The sequence below is a fragment of the Astatotilapia calliptera genome, chromosome 1 (assembly GCF_964374335.1).
Source record: "Astatotilapia calliptera chromosome 1, fAstCal68.1, whole genome shotgun sequence".
NCBI lineage: Eukaryota > Metazoa > Chordata > Actinopteri > Cichliformes > Cichlidae > Astatotilapia > Astatotilapia calliptera.
The window spans coordinates 35945654-35966158 of record NC_137422.1 but is presented as its reverse complement, the minus strand read 5'-3'; the positions used below and the strand labels follow the sequence as shown (position 1 = coordinate 35966158).

The window sequence follows — 20505 nt, the reverse complement described above, 5'->3', positions numbered from 1 at the left end:
TTCTGAGTGAAAGCTCAGATACCATGAAGTACTTTGACTTTCCAGGCTAAATCCATCACAATTTCCATCACACACACCTTAGACAGCAACCTTGCCTTTCTGCCTGCCAGAATCCTGGACTCTTGCAGGCATGTTCACACTGAGATGACCTGAACCTGTACTGGTTTGACATCTTATGCTTCCAAGCTCCTGACATAGAATAGTCCCCTCAGTAGTGCTTTCCATCAAGACCTGTACCTCTGTTGCTATCGAACCATTTATTATTTACAAGCATGCTATAACTTTGTGAGTAGAGCCACAGAGCAGTGAAAAAGTTAGCAGTAAGGACGCCATTCTGTAATAAATAAAATAAAATTGAAAGCAGAGGGTAAAAATCATATCGGTTCTATATGTCTTGTTGTTTTGACAGTATTTCAAGGAAGGTTTCTTTTGTATAGTCAGTTGAATTTGGTATGCTCTAAAGTTGCTTGTCAGATTTAGACCCTGAGTATTTTAGTTAATATGAAGGTGAATTGTTGGTAATAGCTTTTATTTAACCCAGCCATATGGAGTGCCTAATGCTGGAGTGCCAGAAACACACACCGCACATGCAGTGTTAGTTTGCAAAAACCAAGCTAAAGTACAATACAAAATTTAAAAAAAAAAAAAACTTATATAAGGATATTATATATATTAAAAAAACACCCAGCACGCCCCTGCGGGCGGTTTATCCTTCAAGCTCGGGTCCTCTACCAGAGGCCTGGGAGCTTGAGGGTCCTGCGCAGTATCTTAGCTGTTCCCAGGACTGCGCTCTTCTGGACAGAGATCTCCGATGTTATTCCCGGGATCTGCTGGAGCCACTCGCCTAGCTTGGGAGTCACCGCACCTAGTGCTCCGATTACCACGGGGACCACCGTTACCTTCACCCTCCACATCCTCTCGAGCTCTTCTCTGAGCCCTTGGTATTTCTCCAGCTTCTCGTGTTCCTTCTTCCTGATATTGCTGTCATTCGGAACCGCTACATCGATCACTACGGCCGTCTTCTTCTGTTTGTCTACCACCACTATGTCCGGTTGGTTAGCCACCACCATTTTGTCCGTCTGTATCTGGAAGTCCCACAGGATCTTAGCTCGGTCATTCTCCACCACCCTTGGGGGCATCTCCCATTTTGACCTCGGGACTTCCAGGTTATACTCGGCACAGATGTTCCTGTACACTATGCCGGCCACTTGGTTATGGTGTTCCATGTATGCCTTGCCTGCTAGCATCTTGCACCCTGCTGTTATGTGCTGGATTGTCTCTGGGGCATCTTTACACAGCCTGCACCTGGGGTCTTGCCTGGTGTGATAGACCCCAGCCTCTATGGATCTTGTACTCAGAGCTTGTTCTTGTGCTGCCATGATTAGTGCCTCTGTGCTGTCTTTCAGTCCATCTTTGTCCAGCCACTGGTAGGATTTCTGGATATCAGCCACCTCCTCTATCTGCCGGTGGTACATACCGTGCAGGGGCCTGTCCTTCCATGATGGTTCCTCGTTTCCCTCCTCTTTCTTGGGTTTCTGCTGCCTGAGGTATTCACTGAGCACTCGGTCAGTTGGGGCCATCTTCCCAATGTATTCTTGGATGTTCCTTGTCTCATCCTGGACTGTGGTGCTGACACTCACCAGTCCCCGGCCCCCTTCCTTCCGCTTAGCGTACAGCCTCAGGGTGCTGGACTTGGGGTGAAACCCTCCATGCATGGTAAGGAGCTTTCTTGTCTTTATGTCAGTGGTTTCTATCTCCTCCTTTGGCCAGCCTATTACCCCAGCAGGGTACCTGATCACAGGCAGGGCGTACGTGTTGATGGCCCGGATCTTGTTCTTACCATTCAGCTGACTCCTCAGGACTTGCCTGACCCTCTGCAGGTACTTGGTGGTTGCAGCCTTTCTAGCGGCCTCTTCATGGTTCCCATTTGCCTGTGGGATCCCCAGGTACTTGTAACTGTCCTCTATGTCTGCAATGTTGCCTTCTGGTAGTTCAATCCCCTCAGTTCTGACTACCTTCCCTCTCTTTGATACCATCCGACTACACTTCTCCAGTCCGAACGACATTCCAATGTCATTGCTGTATAGCCTGGTAGTGTGGATCAGTGAATCGATGTCTCGTTCACTCTTGGCATACAGCTTGATGTCATCCATGTACAGGAGGTGGCTGACAACTGCTCCGTTCCGTAGTCGGTATCCGTAGCCAGTCTTGTTAATGATCTCACTGAGGGGGTTCAGGCCTATGCAGAACAGCAGTGGGGACAGAGCATCTCCTTGGTAGATCCCGCACTTGATGGTAACTTGTGCTATGGGCTTGGAGTTGGCCTCTAGTGTTGTACGCCACATCCCCATTGAGTTCCTGATGAAGGCTCTTAGGGTCCCATTGATCTTGTACAATTCTAGGCATTCCAGTATCCAGCTGTGGGGCATTGAGTCATAGGCCTTCTTGTAATCAATCCAGGCAGTGTACAGGTTGGTCAGTCTGGTCTTGCAGTCTCGGCTGATTGTTCTGTCTACCAGTAGCTGGTGTTTTGCGCCTCTGGTATTCTTGCCAATTCCTTTCTGTGTCCCGCTCATGTATTGACCCATGTGCCTGTTCATCTTAGCCGATATGATGCCTGACAGGAGCTTCCATGTAGTACTGAGGCAGGTTATTGGTCGGTAGTTGGAGGGGACCGGTCCCTTCTTGGGGTCCTTGGGGATCAGGACCGTCCGGCCTTCGGTTAGCCATTCCGGGTGTCTCTCGTTAACTAGCAGCTGGTTCATTTGTGCTGCCAGACGCTCGTTCAGTGCAGTCAGCTTCTTCAGCCAGTAGGCGTGAACCATGTCGGTGCTGTCCAACTCTTCATACTGGAGACCCTTTCTTGGATATCTGCCACTGTGATGGTTACTGGACCCTGTTCAGGGAGGTCGCTGTGGTCTGCCCTCAGATCCTCTAGCCACTGAGCATTGCCGTTATGGGTTGCATCCTTCTCCCATATGCTCTTCCAGTATTGCTCCGTCTCCAGCCTTGGTGGTGCTGTTCTCTTATTGTTCCCTTGCCACTGAGAGTACACCTTTGCTGGTTCTGTGGAGAACAGCTGGTTTATTCTCCTGCCTTCTATCTCTCTGGTGTACCTCCTCAAGCGGCTGGCCAAGGCCGTGAGTCCTTGCTTGGCAGTTTCCAAGGCCTCAGGTATGGACAGCTTGCTGTATTTCTTAGGCACCTTATTTGTCGCACCTTGCTGCAACTCCGTTAGTTGGCTAACCTCCCTCCGTGCTACTTTGATCTTGCCCTCTAGCCTCCTTCTCCATGGAGGGTACTGCCCCTTGTCACTGTTCAACTTGTAGCCAAGCATCTCACTGATCACTGCTGCCGTATTGTAGATCAGCTTGTTAGTGTCGGTAATCGTGGTTGTAGGTATTGCCCGTAGTGCTGCATTAACATCATCTAGCAGACCTTCTGAGGGTACTTCACGTAATCTTGGTAACCGGCTGTGTGTGTGTGTGTGTGTGTGTGTGTGTGTGTGTGTGTGTGTGTGTGTGTGTGTGTGTGTGTGTGTGTGTATATGTATATATATATATATATATATATATATATATATATATAATATAAATTCAAATATAAGATGGTAATGAGACATAATATGGCCTGAAGATGACAACACTAAGAAAAAGACAGGGTCTGAGTTGGATGTGACCGTTTCTAGATGTGAAGATTTTCAATGGAAGTCACCAGGATGGCCAAGAATAGAAATGAAGGTTAATTTTTGAATGTGGCTAAACTGCAAAAATGACATTTTTGGCTGACAGATTGTTGTATGTTGAGACTGTAGTTACCAAGAGTCAAGAACTATTTGTATTTTTTATTCAGAAATAATATAAATGAATATGAATGAGAATATAAATTGTAAAGTGATTAATCATTTTCTAGATAAATAATTTTTTTTACCTAACTGCAGTACACACTAAATCATTCACAGGTCTGCTATCTTGATTAGATACCAACAGGCAGGATATTCAAAATTATATTTAAAGTGCATGATAGTCTTATTTAAAGTATATCATCTTTAATTCTCTAATGCATACTTCATGCATGCACACTTCCACCAGAGAGAAATCTCCAGTGATCCCCTCTCTCTCCAGAAATGATTATATCAGAGGGACATTTCAGGTTGAGCTGCTTGGAGACAAAGTTGGTGTTTTAATTTCAGTAAAAACAGGTTCGCACATGCAAGATGAAATTAAAGGTTTTCAGTATAACACAAAGATGATGGTTAGTTCTGATGTTTGTGTTTTGTGCTTTAGAGAGAAATATATTAATATAGACATAATAACCACCTGAAGATCCACATTTGGCAAGCAATGAATAGAAAAATTACTATATGACACCTGTCTCACAATCTCTGCTACAATTATATGTGTAGTTATGCATCTCAAGGTTGTGTCGGTACTTTTGTGAGCCAGGTGGATCCTGGAAGGTGCTTTATTTGCTGTGATCAGGCATTGCATTATTACCTTTAGTGGTAGAATGCATGTTTTCAAGTTAAAATGAAGTTTGTTAAGATACGCTATTGGATCTGCAATTACCGCGGCTGCTGGCACCAGACTTGCCCTCCAATGGATCCTCGTTAATTGAGAATTACAGAGGAAAAACAGAAATGTTGCAACTCTTTTTCAGCTGCTCTGTAACTGATATTTTCCTCCAGGTCTTTCTGGAGATTTTATTGAGGGTGAAAGCAAACAAGAATGGATCTGACATTGATTATATTTGCAGTCACAGCATGGTACAGATTTCTCAGACACCAACAATGAAGCCAACCACAGAATGTGTAGCAGCAGTTTCGATTCAATTTCAGCCAGTTTGTTATAATTGAACCCATTCATTAGCTTCAGCAGTCTGTGGTTAAAAGTATTGTGCCACCTACACATTACACCTACAGAAGCTGTTTGGACCATGGAAACCAATGGCATGAAGCTCCCAGCACACAGTGTTTGTGATGACATTAATACCAAAGGAGGTTTGGAACGCAGTTTGCAGTTAATGATTCAATGGAGCGTGGGCAACTTTTACCTACTATGTACCCCAGCACTTCCCACATCCCTAACTTTATTTGGTCTGCCACTTCATGGCTGAGTTGCTGTGGTTCCTAAACACTCACACTTGCAATATTGCCACTTACAGCTGAATATCTGGGAATATTTAGGAGGGAACATGCTGCGAAGATGGCATCCTATTAGAATACGACACTCTTCAGTGAGCTCTTTAGAATGACCAATTCTTTCACAGAGGCTTGTTAAGGCAGACTGCGTAGCTGGAGGCTTGATTTTATAGACCTGTAACAACATGACTGAAAATACCTGTGCATGTGTTCAGATTTAATAATTTAGGAGAAATTTTAGCATTTTTACCCCCAACAGTGTAAAAGGATTTTTTTTAAAATTTGCACTTATTACAAAACATAGTAAGGACGTGCATGACTGTTAAATCGTATGCAGAGCAAAGTGGATCCACATTAAGCTGTGAAAAAACCGCGTATGCAAAGTGGTTGCTTGGTGGACAGATGGATGGATGATTACTGCTGAGGAGGGAGGAAATGGGAGAAATCATAAACTCCAAAATTAGAAAGAAGGATAAAATCGTGGGTGATGGGAAGGAGGCGGGTATCTCAACATGAGCATCTCAAAGTGTGTGTTCATGTCAGTGTGTGTCTATGTGTATGGAAAAGACATGAAGAGAGAGACTGACAGGCAGAACTGTATGAGTTGATTAGTTTCCTGCTCACTTATTAGGATGCAGATTAGCTGCATTGAGAAACATCTGGGAGCTTTTCTCAGGCTAACATGTTCCTCATTCTCTCCTCACTCTTCACATCCTCTTTCATCATTTCTGTGTGAAATTCAGACCTCTTTTCTCCACTTTCCATATTTTCTCCTTTCTCTTTTTTCTGTTTATCCACCCATTTTTTCCCATTCATTTCCTCCTTCTAACCCCTCTCCAGCCTCTGTTTTCATAGTCTCACCTTCTGCCCTCACTCTGTCAGCACTCTTGTTTCTCTTCTGCAAATGTCTTTTACGGTCCCCCAGTTTCCTCTCCACTCTTCTCATCCTGTCAGTCAGAACTGTCTTTTATTCCTTCTTTTCATTCCATTTAAATGGCAATGAGGAGATTTACATGAAGTCTTTAAATGTAACTGTGTCATCCAGAGTAGTATTTGACTGGAGGCAGTATTTCCAGAGTGGTGTGACTACTTTTTCTCTCTCCCTGTCGCCACACAGAGAGTGTGGAAGTCCTGGTCCAATTTTTCTTTAAATCACCCCCTACCAGCTCAGTTGAAGTCTCAGTGACTCTGACCGTAAATTAAGCTTTTAAGCAAGTGAAACAATACTGCATATTAAAGTTAATTTATTTATATTTATCATCTGTCTACAATGTTTAATAGAAGCTATTGTAGAACAAATGAAATTACATAAAACACCCAGTGGGTGTTGTATTTTGGTGTAACGGTGTGCCAATAATTTTAGCTGTCTTTGTTCATTTCAAAAAGAATAACATTGGACCTCTACAACCAAATGACCAGCAGCAGTGGGGAAATCAGCTTCAGAAAAAGAAGCTACTGTTATTAGTAGAGATGGAATGATACCACGTTTTTATGTCCAGTACCGATACCGATATCATAAATTTGGATATCTGCCGATACTGATATGAATCCGATAGTGTTTTTTAATCAATAAAAATGTTTTTTTAATATCTTGCTGCTTTTTGTATAAGTTCATACTCAAGTTACAAAAAAACAAACACTAAAGCTATTCTATTATACCTGTATGTAAAAAATATACTGCACCCAAAATATTTCATAGTTCAGCAATACTGATCAATCTAATAAACTTAAACCTACTCCATCCTCCCTATTCTGGTATTTTAAAGAGTAAGCAACCTAACTAATAGGGTTCTAAAACTCCCAGCAAGAAAAAAAACAAAACATAGGGAACCACCCACCCTCCACCTCATGATGCTTAATCGACGTAATCAACTTTAATTTGATGCAGTGTGGGGAAAAAATGCACAGAAGTCAATTATTTTTCAAGAATAATTAAATAGATTCAACATCTTTCTTCAACAGAATTGCAGACTGCACAGATGGAAAAAGTACTATAGCTTACCTAGGGTATATTAGACTTAATAGTTACTATATACAGTAATGGACTTCTATACATTTTTCATCCGATTAAAACTTTGGGTGTAAGATTCGGATAATTATTTATTAAAAGCTACACATTTTAAATGAGAATAAGAAAGAAAAGTATGTCTTTGTGCCCCCTTCTCCCTGTTCATGCCCTATAGGCCCCACCTGGCTAAACTTTGCTAGACCCGCCCCTGCACAGTTACCAGCCGTCAGCTACGTAGAAAAGGATCCTGGTGTAAAAAGTAATATTAAATAAATTCTAACAACAGCTTATCAAGCTTAAACGTGCTGCTGTTGTTCAGCCGCTGGTTTCCTCTTTCTGGCGCGAAGTGGGCCAAAAACAAACAAGAGAGACGGACTCACGACAGAAAAACCGATCAGCTGATCATTGATCAGTTTCATGATTGAAGTAGCAGCAGGAGAGGGAGGAAGAGGCAGTCGCTCCATATATCGGTTGTTAAGCTTACCGCGGGAATGCTTTACAAACATTCAGAGATGAACTTAGAGAGTGTGGAAGTCCTGGTCCAATTTTTCTTTAAATCACCCCCTACCAGCTCAGTTGAAGTCTCAGTGACTCTGACCGTAAATTAAGCTTTTAAGCAAGTGAAACAATACTGCATATTAAAGTTTATTTATTTATATTTATCATCTGTCTACAATGTTTAATAGAAGCTATTGTAGAACAAATGAAATTACATAAAACACCCAGTGGGTGTTGTATTTTGGTGTAACGGTGTGCCAATAATTTTAGCTGTCTTTGTTCATTTCAAAAAGAATAACATTGGACCTCTACAACCAAATGACCAGCAGCAGTGGGGAAATCAGCTTCAGAAAAAGAAGCATAAATCAATTTCATGTGAACAATGTCTGTTGAGAATGAAGGTAGATGAAAGACAGACCAATTATCACATGGGAAGTGGTTTAGATAATGGAAAAAATAATAATAACAAGCAGTACCTCATTTTAAATTGGACTTGGGGGATGTTTGATTCATGAAGTCATGAAGACTAATCCAGTTCCCTGAAAATTATTTTTTCTCAGTGGCTATTGACAGTCTTGGGTTGTGCATTGTCTTTATAAGGTTTATAATTGTCTGTATGAACAAAGAAACTGTCAGTCAGCTTTAAAGACATTAAAAAATTGTTAGTTATCACCAGAGATAGGCAGTAACGCGTTACTTGTAACGCGATTACTTTTTTCAAGTAACGAGTAAAGTAAGGGATTACTATTGCAAAAACGGTAATTAGATTACCATTACTTTCCCGTAGTAACGCTGCGTTACTGCGTTACTAAAACCGTGATTTTTTTTTGTGAGAATGTCTCACGACAGTGACGTAAGCCAGTGCGACGTTAGTGACAACAGCTGTGTGCAGATCAACAATGGATCACATATCGATTGTGGGAGAGAGTATGAGCGTGCAGCGTTTAAAGCGTGGAAGTACTGACCTTACTTTGAGTTTGATTCCATATTAGCACATTAAAACATTACCGTCCATCGTGCGTGGGAAGAAAACTTTTTACAGCGAAAAAAACCCCTAAACTTCCAAACAAGCACCGAGTAGCTACCACGTAATGGGAAACTCACAGAGAAACTCGCGGATTCTTCAACTGACCGCGGCACACCTGCACCAGGGTAAACCTCCGCCTACCGCAGTCCTGCTTTACAGGTGAAAATAGAGCAACAGGACCACTGAGTCTTTGACTTTATTTATTTTCTGCTGTGTTTTACTTGCATCTATTTGAAAGAGTGAGTGTAAACACAAAAAATATTTTATTTTATGTGCTGGAATGTGCAGAAAATAGGTTTAAATGTTAAACTAATTTATTCAAGTCAGAGAATGGTGCATATAATTAAATTTTTGCTTGATGCATAAAGTTAAAAGATTAAAACTGATAAAACAAGTTAAAAAAAAGAGACTTTTCCATTTGATTACATTTTGTATGATGGATTATGTAGAAAAAGTAGAATTGGGCTGAAAGATCTGTCGCTTTATCACCTCTTCAGGTTGTAAATAGTGTTTTTAAAAAGTAACTAAGTAATTAATTACTTTTGAAAATAAGTAATCGGTAAAGTAAAGGGATTACTTTTTTGGGGAAGTAATCGGTAATTAGTTACTGATTACTTTTTTCAAGTAACTTGACCAACACTGGTTATCACACTAAGGGTATATGTGCCGTTTTTATCTAGATGTTGGAGGTGGGGTTTTTTATGTCACACCTTTTGCTCTGTTTATTTTATATATTTAGTATACGATAAATATGTAACAGAGAACAGTTCGCAGGTCCCTTGGTTTTATCATTTTACTGGCGCTAAAATAGCTGCCACGACCAATTTTTGCTGTAAAATTACTGTAATTTGTTTGGATAAGGAGAACATGATTTCTTTAGACGTTTAGCCTTTGTGACCACGTTTGACTTTATTTTAATTGATAGGGAATATTAACATTGTGGTCACGTAATTTTTATCAGAACCTGTAACAAACTACAGGCCACTACCAGCTGTTCAGCGACAGTGAGCATACATACTTATAATGATGTTGCCCAAAGTGGAGACTGAATAACGAAGCCTCCCCGTGAGATTTGAATCCTCACGGCTGTGCTGTGCCCAGTCTTACTTACAGTAGGACCAGACGAGACAATAACCTTTAAAGTGTCTGATGGGAGCACTGGCTAGTACATGTGTATTACAGTGGACATAAACAGTACACAAAGTCAGTGAATGTTCTGTAACAATATATATGTCATCCCTGTAACGTGGATCACAAAGCCATGAGCAGGAGGTCATTTCACTGCCAGTCACAATGTGTGTTCCTTGTTGTCTGGGCATGTGTGGTGTCCACGCGTATCTGTAAGCAGCCCCTTGCAGTCAGCAAAACCAGCCTGAGGACAATGGGAAGTGATGTGCGTCTCAGAGCAAATGCAGCTCAGCTGTCTGTTTGCTGTGTTTGTGTGTCAGTGTGTTTGCGTACAGTGTGTGTGTGTCTGCATGGGTCTCGTTGACTCACACTGGTAGCTGCTAGCGCTGATGTGGCATGTTTCCTTATCAAAGTCTGCTCATCACATTTTACTCTTTATGTGTGTCGCTGTGTGCATTTCACTTTCATACATGACTTCAGCTAAGAACACTGTTGTGAAGTTTGCATGTGGTTACCATGACTCCAAGACTGCCAGCAAGGAGGCAGTTAAAGGTGAGAGTCTTGCTTGAGGAGGCATGCTCTCTGCCACACACCAGACATTTCTCAAATTGTTCAGCCATTTGTGTTAGAGCTTAGCCAAAGATAATTCATCTCCCTTTCCAGCTCGTAGGTGGCTACTACAATAGAGTGAGACATGCATGAACATATCATAGCAATATCGTGTTGAAAATCTAATTTCAGCTTTATAAGACTTGCGTGCCGAATTGTGTGTTTGTAAGTGTAGTTACAGAAATTCATTTCCCATGAAATTACCCCTCTGCACTGTGAAGCCTGTATTACTGTGATTTTTCTGGTGTGAAAAATACACTCTGAGAGCTTTTTCTCTTGCAAACTATAATGTCACAACAGGTCTCAGTGCAGTGTTTGTAGCAAACATAAAAAGGGCTTCAAATAGTGATTAGTTTTCTTGTGTATCAGCATATGAAATGTTTTCTGCCACATATTTGGGAATCAAAGCTGAGCACAAACATTGATTTTCTTCCTTTTTGTTACATTTAAAATTTAGTATTATATCATTTTTGTATTTTCTATGTAACCAGTGATTTTTTTTGTCACCTTTTTAAGTAGTGAGTTTAGTTTGTTTTTACAACCCAGATATCAAAAGAAGAAACTTAATTCAGGTTAAAGTTTCCCAAACATTATGTGGAAAGCCAGATGAAATTGTTGGTCAAACAGGTGTTACAGGTGTTAATTTATTAATATTAAATGTCAACACCTTATATATGAATAAATGTTTCAAAACTAGGCTAAGGTTTAATAAGCGGGTGTTTTTGTACAGTCTATGAAATAGCTTGTCTGATTTTATGAATCTAATAAAGGATCATCTGTGATAGATTATATATAAGAAATACACTTGGTTTACACTTAGTGGTGAGAAACAAACTGTCTTCTCATATCACAGAACAAAGACTGGCAGTATGGGTTAAAACACAGTGCCCCTTACGTACCTTCAATAATATCAGGCTAGGATTTATTAGAACGGTGTACTTTTGTCCAAATCAGTCAGTGCACCTCATCGGTTAAATCTGAATAATGGCTAACTGGCAGCTCTTGGCAAGCTGTCACTGAAACTGGACATAACATATTGATGAGTATAGCAAATCCAAGCATGGCACCCGTCTTTTACTTATCATTAATTTAGCCATAAGCCTACACAGTGAGCTGTGCTTCCACATATATTAGAATTCTTCTTCACTGGTTTCTGGGAAGAAGCATTCACCGTGTTATTAAAAGCCAGAGCACCCACCTCACTAAATATAATTACCTCACAAGATGCTCAAACATCTTGGTCATTAGTTTGTTTTTGTTTTTTGGGGGAAACCAAGTGTTCTGCCCAGCAATTTGTGACTGGCCAGGGCATAATTTTTAACATTTTGCTAGATTAGAAAAAATAAATCTCTCAGCAAGAGGTCTTAGCATTCAGCAGTGTTTGAAAACCTGCTCACAAGTGACTAATGTGAACTGGGAAAATTGGGACAGAGCCCATGGGAATCTACTTGCATAGTATAAAATATACATTGTGTACTAATTTTAATCCCTACATTAATTCAAAACCCCAATCTTTACTGCAGATGATAGGTTTTCTGATTAATCTGAAGGGTGGGAAAAGTGCCTTTGCTTTTCTGTTTCTTCTGATTGTGTGTACACATAGACATAAACAAGCAAATCCTTATTTGATTTTACTATTTTTGACAGTTAGACAAATGGACTATTTTGGTTGCAGAGCCTTTTCAACAGTGTACATGAAACTATACTGTACAAAGAAACGCACACACAAGCCCTATTCATAAAACGGTGCTTACCGTCTCTGCTTAGCTCACTATCACTATGATGAAAACACGCACAATGACCAACACAGAGTACAGAGGCCAGTTCATCCTCCACTTGATTAAGTTAGCCCTGCAGAGGAGATGCCATCAGTCTTAATGTTACACGAGAAAATAGGCAAGCTCAGTCTGAGCTGGATAGGCTGTACTGCGTGAGAGAGGGTGAGACACTGAGACTATATTGGCAGCATAGGATGCTCGAGAATTATTCTTAGGATCTTGTTTTGTCTATTGTGAAGCTGCTATGTAGTTGTTTCATATTAACTAAGGATTGAAGTATGTGGAACAAAAGAAGCCTCACAGAACACACACACACACACACACAAACACAGACTCATTTTATCTCCTGAAGCAATGGCGTGCCCACTGAGTTGTGAAGGACTTCTGCATTGATGCTGTTTGTCTATGTTTTTCTCTTTATACATGAGTGACTTTGTGCCACAAAATGTGTAATGTAGCAAATTTTTGCCCCCTTTCACTGATTGAAGTTTCTACTTTTTCTGTTGTCGAACATATTGTATTCGTCAAGAGCCCTCAGTGTATTTAAAAAGACCTATGAACAAAACTGCCTTGTTATTAGTAGAGCTGGAATGATACCACGTTTTTATGTCCAATACCGATACCGATATCATAAATTTGGATATCTGCCGATACTGATATGAATCCGATAGTGTTTTTTAATCAATAAAAATGTTTTTTTAATATCTTGCTGCTTTTTGTATAAGTTCATACTCAAGTTACAAAAAAACAAACACTAAAGCTATTCTATTATACCTGTATGTAAAAAATATACTGCACCCAAAATATTTCATAGTTCAGCAATACTGATCAATCTAATAAACTTAAACCTACTCCATCCTCCCTATTCTGGTATTTTAAAGAGTAAGCAACCTAACTAATAGGGTTCTAAAACTCCCAGCAAAAAAACCCCAAAAACATAGGGAACCACCCACCCTCCACCTCATGATGCTTAATCGACGTAATCAACTTTAATTTGATGCAGTGTGGGGAAAAAATGCACAGAAGTCAATTATTTTTCAAGAATAATTAAATAGATTCAACATCTTTCTTCAACAGAATTGCAGACTGCACAGATGGAAAAAGTACTATAGCTTACCTAGGGTATATTAGACTTAATAGTTACTATATACAGTAATGGACTTCTATACATTTTTCATCCGATTAAAACTTTGGGTGTAAGATTCGGATAATTATTTATTAAAAGCTACACATTTTAAATGAGAATAAGAAAGAAAAGTATGTCTTTGTGCCCCCTTCTCCCTGTTCATGCCTTATAGGCCCCACCTGGCTAAACTTTGCTAGACCCGCCCCTGCACAGTTACCAGCCGTCAGCTACGTAGAAAAAGATCCTGGTGTAAAAAGTAATATTAAATAAATTCTAACAACAGCTTATCAAGCTTAAACGTGCTGCTGTTGTTCAGCCGCTGGTTTCCTCTTTCTGGCGCGAAGTGGGCCAAAAGCAAACAAGAGAGACGGACTCACGACAGAAAAACCGATCAGCTGATCATTGATCAGTTTCATGATTGAAGTAGCAGCAGGAGAGGGAGGAAGAGGCAGTCGCTCCATATATCGGTTGTTAAGCTTACTGCGGGAATGCTTTACAAACATTCAGAGATGAACTTACACACTTGCTTTACTTCTCTCGGGGATAACTTTGTCGGAGATGAAATGCCGGTTTGGTAGCGAAATGCTCAACCAGACCACTGACAGGTCTCGCATGCCACAGCCGCTCTATCACGTGATGCATACTGCTCCGAGATGCTAAGGTTATGAGGCGAGTTACAGCGTGTCCCAAATTTTGTGAGGTGCTTTTTTGATATTTAACGGATCGGATTACATTTTTTATTTCTCTCCAATATCCGATCCAGTAATTTAGGTCAGTATCAGACCGATACCGATACGTAATATCGGATCGGTCTAGTTATTAGTTTTTTATTTTACTTTTTTTGGCTTTAAATTTAACAGGAAAGAAAAGGGAAAGTAAAGCTTCACACAGACAAGGTCACTCTGACAGTTATTTCAGAGAGGTGCCAATTTTGACTGAGTTTTATCTACACATGAAATGAACACATCAAATCGTTTTCTCTTATATGACAAAAAACAGAAATTGCCATGTATATTAGTTTTACTTCAGTATGCAGCTTACTCTGAAAATGGAAAACGGATGCAAGAATCTACTGAAATGAGCAAATATGCATAGAAACAGATACAGCATGTAAGGAAAAAAAAAAGAGTTTGTACAATTTGAATGAGTTTGAAAGTCAATATTTGGTATGATAACATTGATTTTTCAACACAGCCAAAATTCTTTTAGGCAAGCTTTCCTGTAATTTCTTAAAGTTGTCTTCAGGAATAGTTCTCCAGGCTTCTTGAAAGACATTTAAAGCTCTTCTTCGGATGTTGGCCTTTTGTTCTGTTCTCTGTCAAGATCATCCCACACTAACAACGCTGTGGTCCAGACCCTGGGGAGGCCACTCCATCACTAATAGTGTTCCATTGTTTGTTATTTTGGCAAGAGCTCCAGTACCACTGGGTCAAATGCAGCTCCAAAACATGACAGAGCCTCCACCGTGTTTTACAAATGGCTGTTGACACTCACTGTGCCTCTCTCAGTGTCGGGGTCTGTACAAATTGATCATTTGCATCAAAAATGAGCATTTTGTGCGTGTGTCATTCATTCTCGTTCTTCTGTAATTCAGAATATCTCAGCATTTACTCCTTGTTTCCATTTCTTAACACCCATCGATTAGCACCATTCCTGATGAGCTTTTGGTAAACAGTAGATGGATGAACTAAAGGGTTAGATAAATCTCTCAGGTCCTATGTTAGATCTTTTCAGGGGTTTTCCTATTGCTTAAGAACATGGCTTTTATATAATGTTTATTTTCTGTAGGCCCACATCCTTTTCTTTTGCCCTTCACTTCTCCAGTTTCCTCAGATACGTCAAAGGACACACTGCACAACATGCAGAGATATGCCCGGGTGCTCCGGTGAGTCCCAAATAGCTGATAGCTTTCTCACCCCATTGTTGCAACAATACAATTTTATGCTCATCAAACTGATTCAACTAAAGAAATGAGACCAAGTTATGTGTTTTTGTGACAAGCTGCTAGTAACAAAGTACCAAAGAGATACAGTTAAAAATGTTTTGGTTCTTTACTAAGTTGTCTGCTATGTGTAGACACAACACTAGTTAATGATTTGAGTTAATAGCCTTTCTTTTGCTTGAATGATTCATAGGTCAGTGTTAAGTGGCTTAACAAACAAAGAAAAAATTCCTGGGAACATTGTCAGGTACAAGGACTAGACTGAAAATGAGTGAAAAAGCAACCAAAGACCAAATAAACACTTGAAAATACCTTCAGAAAGCCTGGAGAAATATTGCTCAAGGACATCTTAGGAGCAAATATTAACGAATCAGGAGTGAACCAAGACTTTTGCTCAGTACCTTATCAGTACCTTTATTTTTGCTGTAAGCATTCAATTTCAGACATGCAACAGATGCTATTTGTATTCCAGCTGCATTGTGTTGTTTACACCCGTCGACCCTTTAATGCACTGACATCTGTCTGTTTTGCTCTGCTGTTTTGATCATTCAGGATACATTTCACATATAGTGTTACTCGGGATGCATTTTAAAGGTTACTGCTAGATTGACGCTAAAAAATGAAACAAGTTCACAGTTTGTGCTGCAGCCCACAGAGATGCACAGACTCCACTGGAAATGGTGTTCTTACACTTCGGGTTTCCTAATCGACCTGTTAACCACAGTGGAGTGAAAATGGGTGTTCTCTAATAATGTGTGAATGCGTTTTCAGTGGTGCAAAATGGATCTCAGAAAAAATTCCATATACTGTATATAGCAGAGGGGATCACGGAGTGTGTGCATTGTAGCTTTCAGTCTCTCTAGACTGTTTCTGTTATGTCCTATGTCCCTTTTCTTGATAATCCCAAGTGGAACTTAGTTCAAACAAGTGGCAATCTGAGCCCTCGGTGTTGTATCTTTACAGGGTCAGTGACAATGACAGAAGTACTCTGACTCAAAAGAGCCTGAATTTCAAACACACCATAAATAATCGGATCCCTTGGATCTATTGATCATTTGTGTCCTTCATAGATGACTTTGGTGAGAAGCCTATAAAGTGTTGATGTGGCGTTCACTCAGAGTTGATGCTGCAGTATAATTATATGCTGCACTGTTTTTGACCATGTTGCTGCATTAGGCCAGATTTCCACTTGTACTCCCAAAACTTTGATCTTTTTAGAGCCAAATGACCTCGTGTTTTCTAGTGTCATTCAGCTTTATCTAACTTTATTCGACATTCTAGGGCCTTAGAAAAAGTAAGAAACAGCCTTGGGAATTGGAAAAAACAAACTACAACCCTTGTCAGATTTCCTTCTCCCATTGAGTGATGAATGGCCTGTGATCACTGCTGGCCAGATTTCATACCCCAACATGAAAACATTTGTAGTTCATTTTTGGCAAACAAATATTGACAGTATCATAGAAACTGTACCTATGTGATTACTAAATGTGCTTTGAAAGGCATGTTTAATGAGAACAAAGCAAGGGTCCCAGTGAGCAATGAAAGCATTTTTCCTGATAAAATTCAATTTCTCAGTCAGACTTGTGTACCAAAGATGTTAAGTAGAAGCTGATATGCAGTGTGGTCAGTTAAGGTCAAGGAACACATGCTTTTCTTTGATGGGAGCTCCATCTGAATTCTGCCGCAGGCATATACTTAATAGGCTTGTGAACTTCAAAGCACCAAATTTGCCTTTGCCCCGTGTACGCCATTTGTTTTTAAATCAAAGTTTTAAAAGGAAAAAAAAATCCTTGTTTATTCACATAGTGGTGTCAGACAGGTTACCACATAGAGTGACCAACGTATAAGAAAATGGTGCAATGCAGTCCTTCATCTCTGGTGCATTTGCATATGACATAGGCATAATTGGTCACACTTTGTTTGGCTAGCGTATCAACGAGTCATAACAAAATGACATCATTGCTCCACGTAAAAAGGGTGGTGTTGTAAATATTCACTCTGGAATTGGATTGGTTGAAAAAATTGGCTTAAAACTGATTACTATTACTATTTGTCACATAGTAGATAAGTAGTAGTCATGTAAAAATTTTAAGAAGATGGATAGATGGCAATTTACTACATGTGAAGTATATATATATATAATGTGCAATTGGTGTTCTATGTCATAGTAGAAGATGTAAATGCAGAACTATATCTTTTATGGTTGTAGATATCCTAACACAGAGACTGATGAACAACATCTTTGTCTGTATGGACTGCCCTTAATACCTACTGATTTTACCTACCACTTGCTAATGCTTAGTTCTATAAATATTCTAAACATGTCAGAGAATGAATAGAAGAGGCACGCTGATAAGTGAATGTTTAATTGAGGGAGGAGAGAAAAAAAGAGTCCATGAATGGATGAATGGAGATCATGTAATGTGGAGTGGTCCAAAATTCACAGATCGCCTGCTGTTTCTACATTAGAGTACGTACAGCTCCCTGGTTTCAAGGGCTTTTACATAGCTAAGAAACTTCACAAAATAATTGCAGCACTGATTTTTGTTCAGATGTTATCGAGGCTATGCATACACTAAAACTGTTTGTAGTTATTTATGAACATTTGAAATTTAAGGCTTTATCCATCCACTGACTATATGATTTTACCAAGGGCACTGGGATATTCCCTTTGAGTTTGGCTTTTGTTTAGTACATTGCTGGGTGTTGACCTTATTAACACAAAATCGGGTTTCAGCGTGACTTCATCAGGCAAATCAAGACAACCTACACCCAGGACCCTATTAGTATGCTAATAAAGTCACTTCTCTAATGACTGCTTAGCAATTCAGTGGATTTTGTCTTTGCTCTGCTAGTACACACAAATGAGGGAAATACTTTCTTAGCATGCACGTCCACAAACGCATGCAGTGCTAATAGTTTGCACATTTATTTTTCATGTTTTTCAATGCTAGCAATTATTTTATAACCTCCCCTCTCTCCCTGTATTGTCCAGGTCCACCTAGTGCAAAGAACTGATTAATAAGTTGTTAAAATGCAATGTAAATATGAGGAATGCTTAAGCATGGTTAATAGTGTATTATTTGGATTTCACTTTCAGCATCTGATTCATTTTGAACAAATTCTTTTATCTGCCTGATTGGTGTTTGATATATATATATATATATATATATATATATATATATATATATATATATATATATATATATATATATATATATATATATATATATATATATATATATATATATAGTGACTGTTGGCGAACTGATACAGCAGCACTTCAGGTACTTGTTTTACAGTGCTGTATTATTGTGCTGCACCTGTAACACGTGCTGAGTATCATGTCTAACTCTTGCCATCTCTTCTTCTACAGTACTCAGTGGCCTCTGCTCCAATGACTGCCCTGAAGGTGTTAAGGTAAGATATTGTGCTTTGTTTTTTCACTTTTCTAATGATGACATAGAAAAGGTGTTATGTTCTTATATGTCTGACCACAGATATATCTGTCTATCCATTGCACTTATCTGTGTACATCATCGTCCTCCAGAGGTTGCAGTCTTCCAGTATTCTATAGCAGGAAGAGAGATGTTACAGCTGCTGGCCAAACTTTACATCAGTGCAGAGCATCAACTTTATATTTAGGAAATTAGCAAGGAGGATCTGAATGGGTGATGTGCATTTAAGCTTTAGAGCAGCATGAGCTCTTCTTTATAAGTAAAGTACCTATCATTTAATGCAGCTTGAGAATGTGGGAAAAAAATGAAATGATACGTTTTGGTTTCATTCAGTAGCAGTACCAGAAATGTGCTGTTTATATTTGCTTTTTCATAATGGAGAGAAGTTACAGACCTTCATAATAAATTTATAACAGATATCAATACTTGGTTAACTCCCTGACGACATTATGTAACTTTCTGACGTATCCAAGGCTTCATGTTTGCATCGATGTGATGAGACCAGGTACTTCTTATCAGTTTGATACATACTGGCTTCCACAAAGTTAAATTCAGTATTTCACAACTTTTACAGTATTTCTTAAGCTACATTTGTAGCTCTTTTATTAGAAAGTAAAATGTACAGATGGTCATTGTACAATCTATGTAAAAAAAAAAAAAAGAAAGAAAAAGGTAACAATAAGGGATTTTTGTTTCTCATTTGTTGGACATTGTGTAATAGCAAATAAAGGCTTTTGAAATCCTGATGTGATAAAGCAGTTACAGAAACTTACCAGCTGCTCAGACTGATAAGAGCTTTGCATAAAACTGTTGATGGGCTTCTTGCTTCAGATACTGACGAGAAGATGTAGTGCAGTCCTAGAAAGTCTGTTTGGTATTCCCAGTACAAGGTATTCTACTAAGTGCTGATAATGTCCCCTGTACCCATCACTGGACTACACTGCACATTACCAGATGAGGTTTCATTGAGGCAAGTCGAGTGGGGTTGAACTTTTTGTGTAGGTCCTTTTGGGAAAGCTCTGCATTATCTGATGGCTGCTAATATGAATTGCATTGCAGAATGATAGCTCTTGTAGCTTCCGTTACCGCTTCTGTTACTATAACAGAGACTCCATTCTCCATTATAGCTTGTACCTTTCATTGATTATCACAAGAATTGCGCTGGCTTGCATCAAAATGGGTGGAAGTTCAGTTTCATGTTCACTTCTCCCTGTTTTTCCTTTTGTCCCTCTCCTGCTTTGTCAGTTTTCTTTGTGTGTGTGTGTGTGTGTGTGTGTGGGGGGGGGGGGGGGGGGGGGGGGGGGGGGGGGGTGAGGGTTGCAGTGCAGGACCAAATACCTCTTTAGGATTACTTTGGTCACTAGCAGATTGGAAGACACTGGCTTGTCTGCAAACACTAACCATGTATTGGGCAAGTTGCAGTGAAATTTCAAAATGTGAAAAATGTGCGACACAAACCGGAAACAGAACACACTCTGTCAAAGTAAAAGTTTTGCCTTACTACTGCAACAGTCACATTTGAGTTCCCATTTGGAATTGTGAAACACTTCTCACAGTTATTTAGTGAGTAGTTGGCATTTTCCATATTAACTAGTTGTATCGCTAATATTATATACTAGCAACCAAAGCAATCAGAAGGAGTTTTTTTTTTTTTTAGTGCAGCGCAATATACCACTTTGCAACCAATTTTACACTAGTGACAGCCCGCAACCACTCACTGACCAGTCGCAGAAAACACACTTTTCCCTAGGGATGGGTACCAGGGGTGACAGTTAGCAGTCAGTGCACAGT

General features: G+C 39.7%; 1 protein-coding gene across 1 annotated transcript in view; it reads left to right on the top strand.

Annotated features, from left to right (window-relative positions):
• itfg1 (integrin alpha FG-GAP repeat containing 1) overlaps positions 1 to 20505 on the top strand; it is a 156633-nt gene that overhangs the window by 96884 nt on the left and 39244 nt on the right. The window contains exon 13 of the mRNA XM_026175418.2: positions 18633 to 18676. Coding sequence (XP_026031203.1) covers positions 18633 to 18676 — 44 coding nt within the window. The remainder of the gene's footprint in view (positions 1 to 18632; positions 18677 to 20505) is intronic.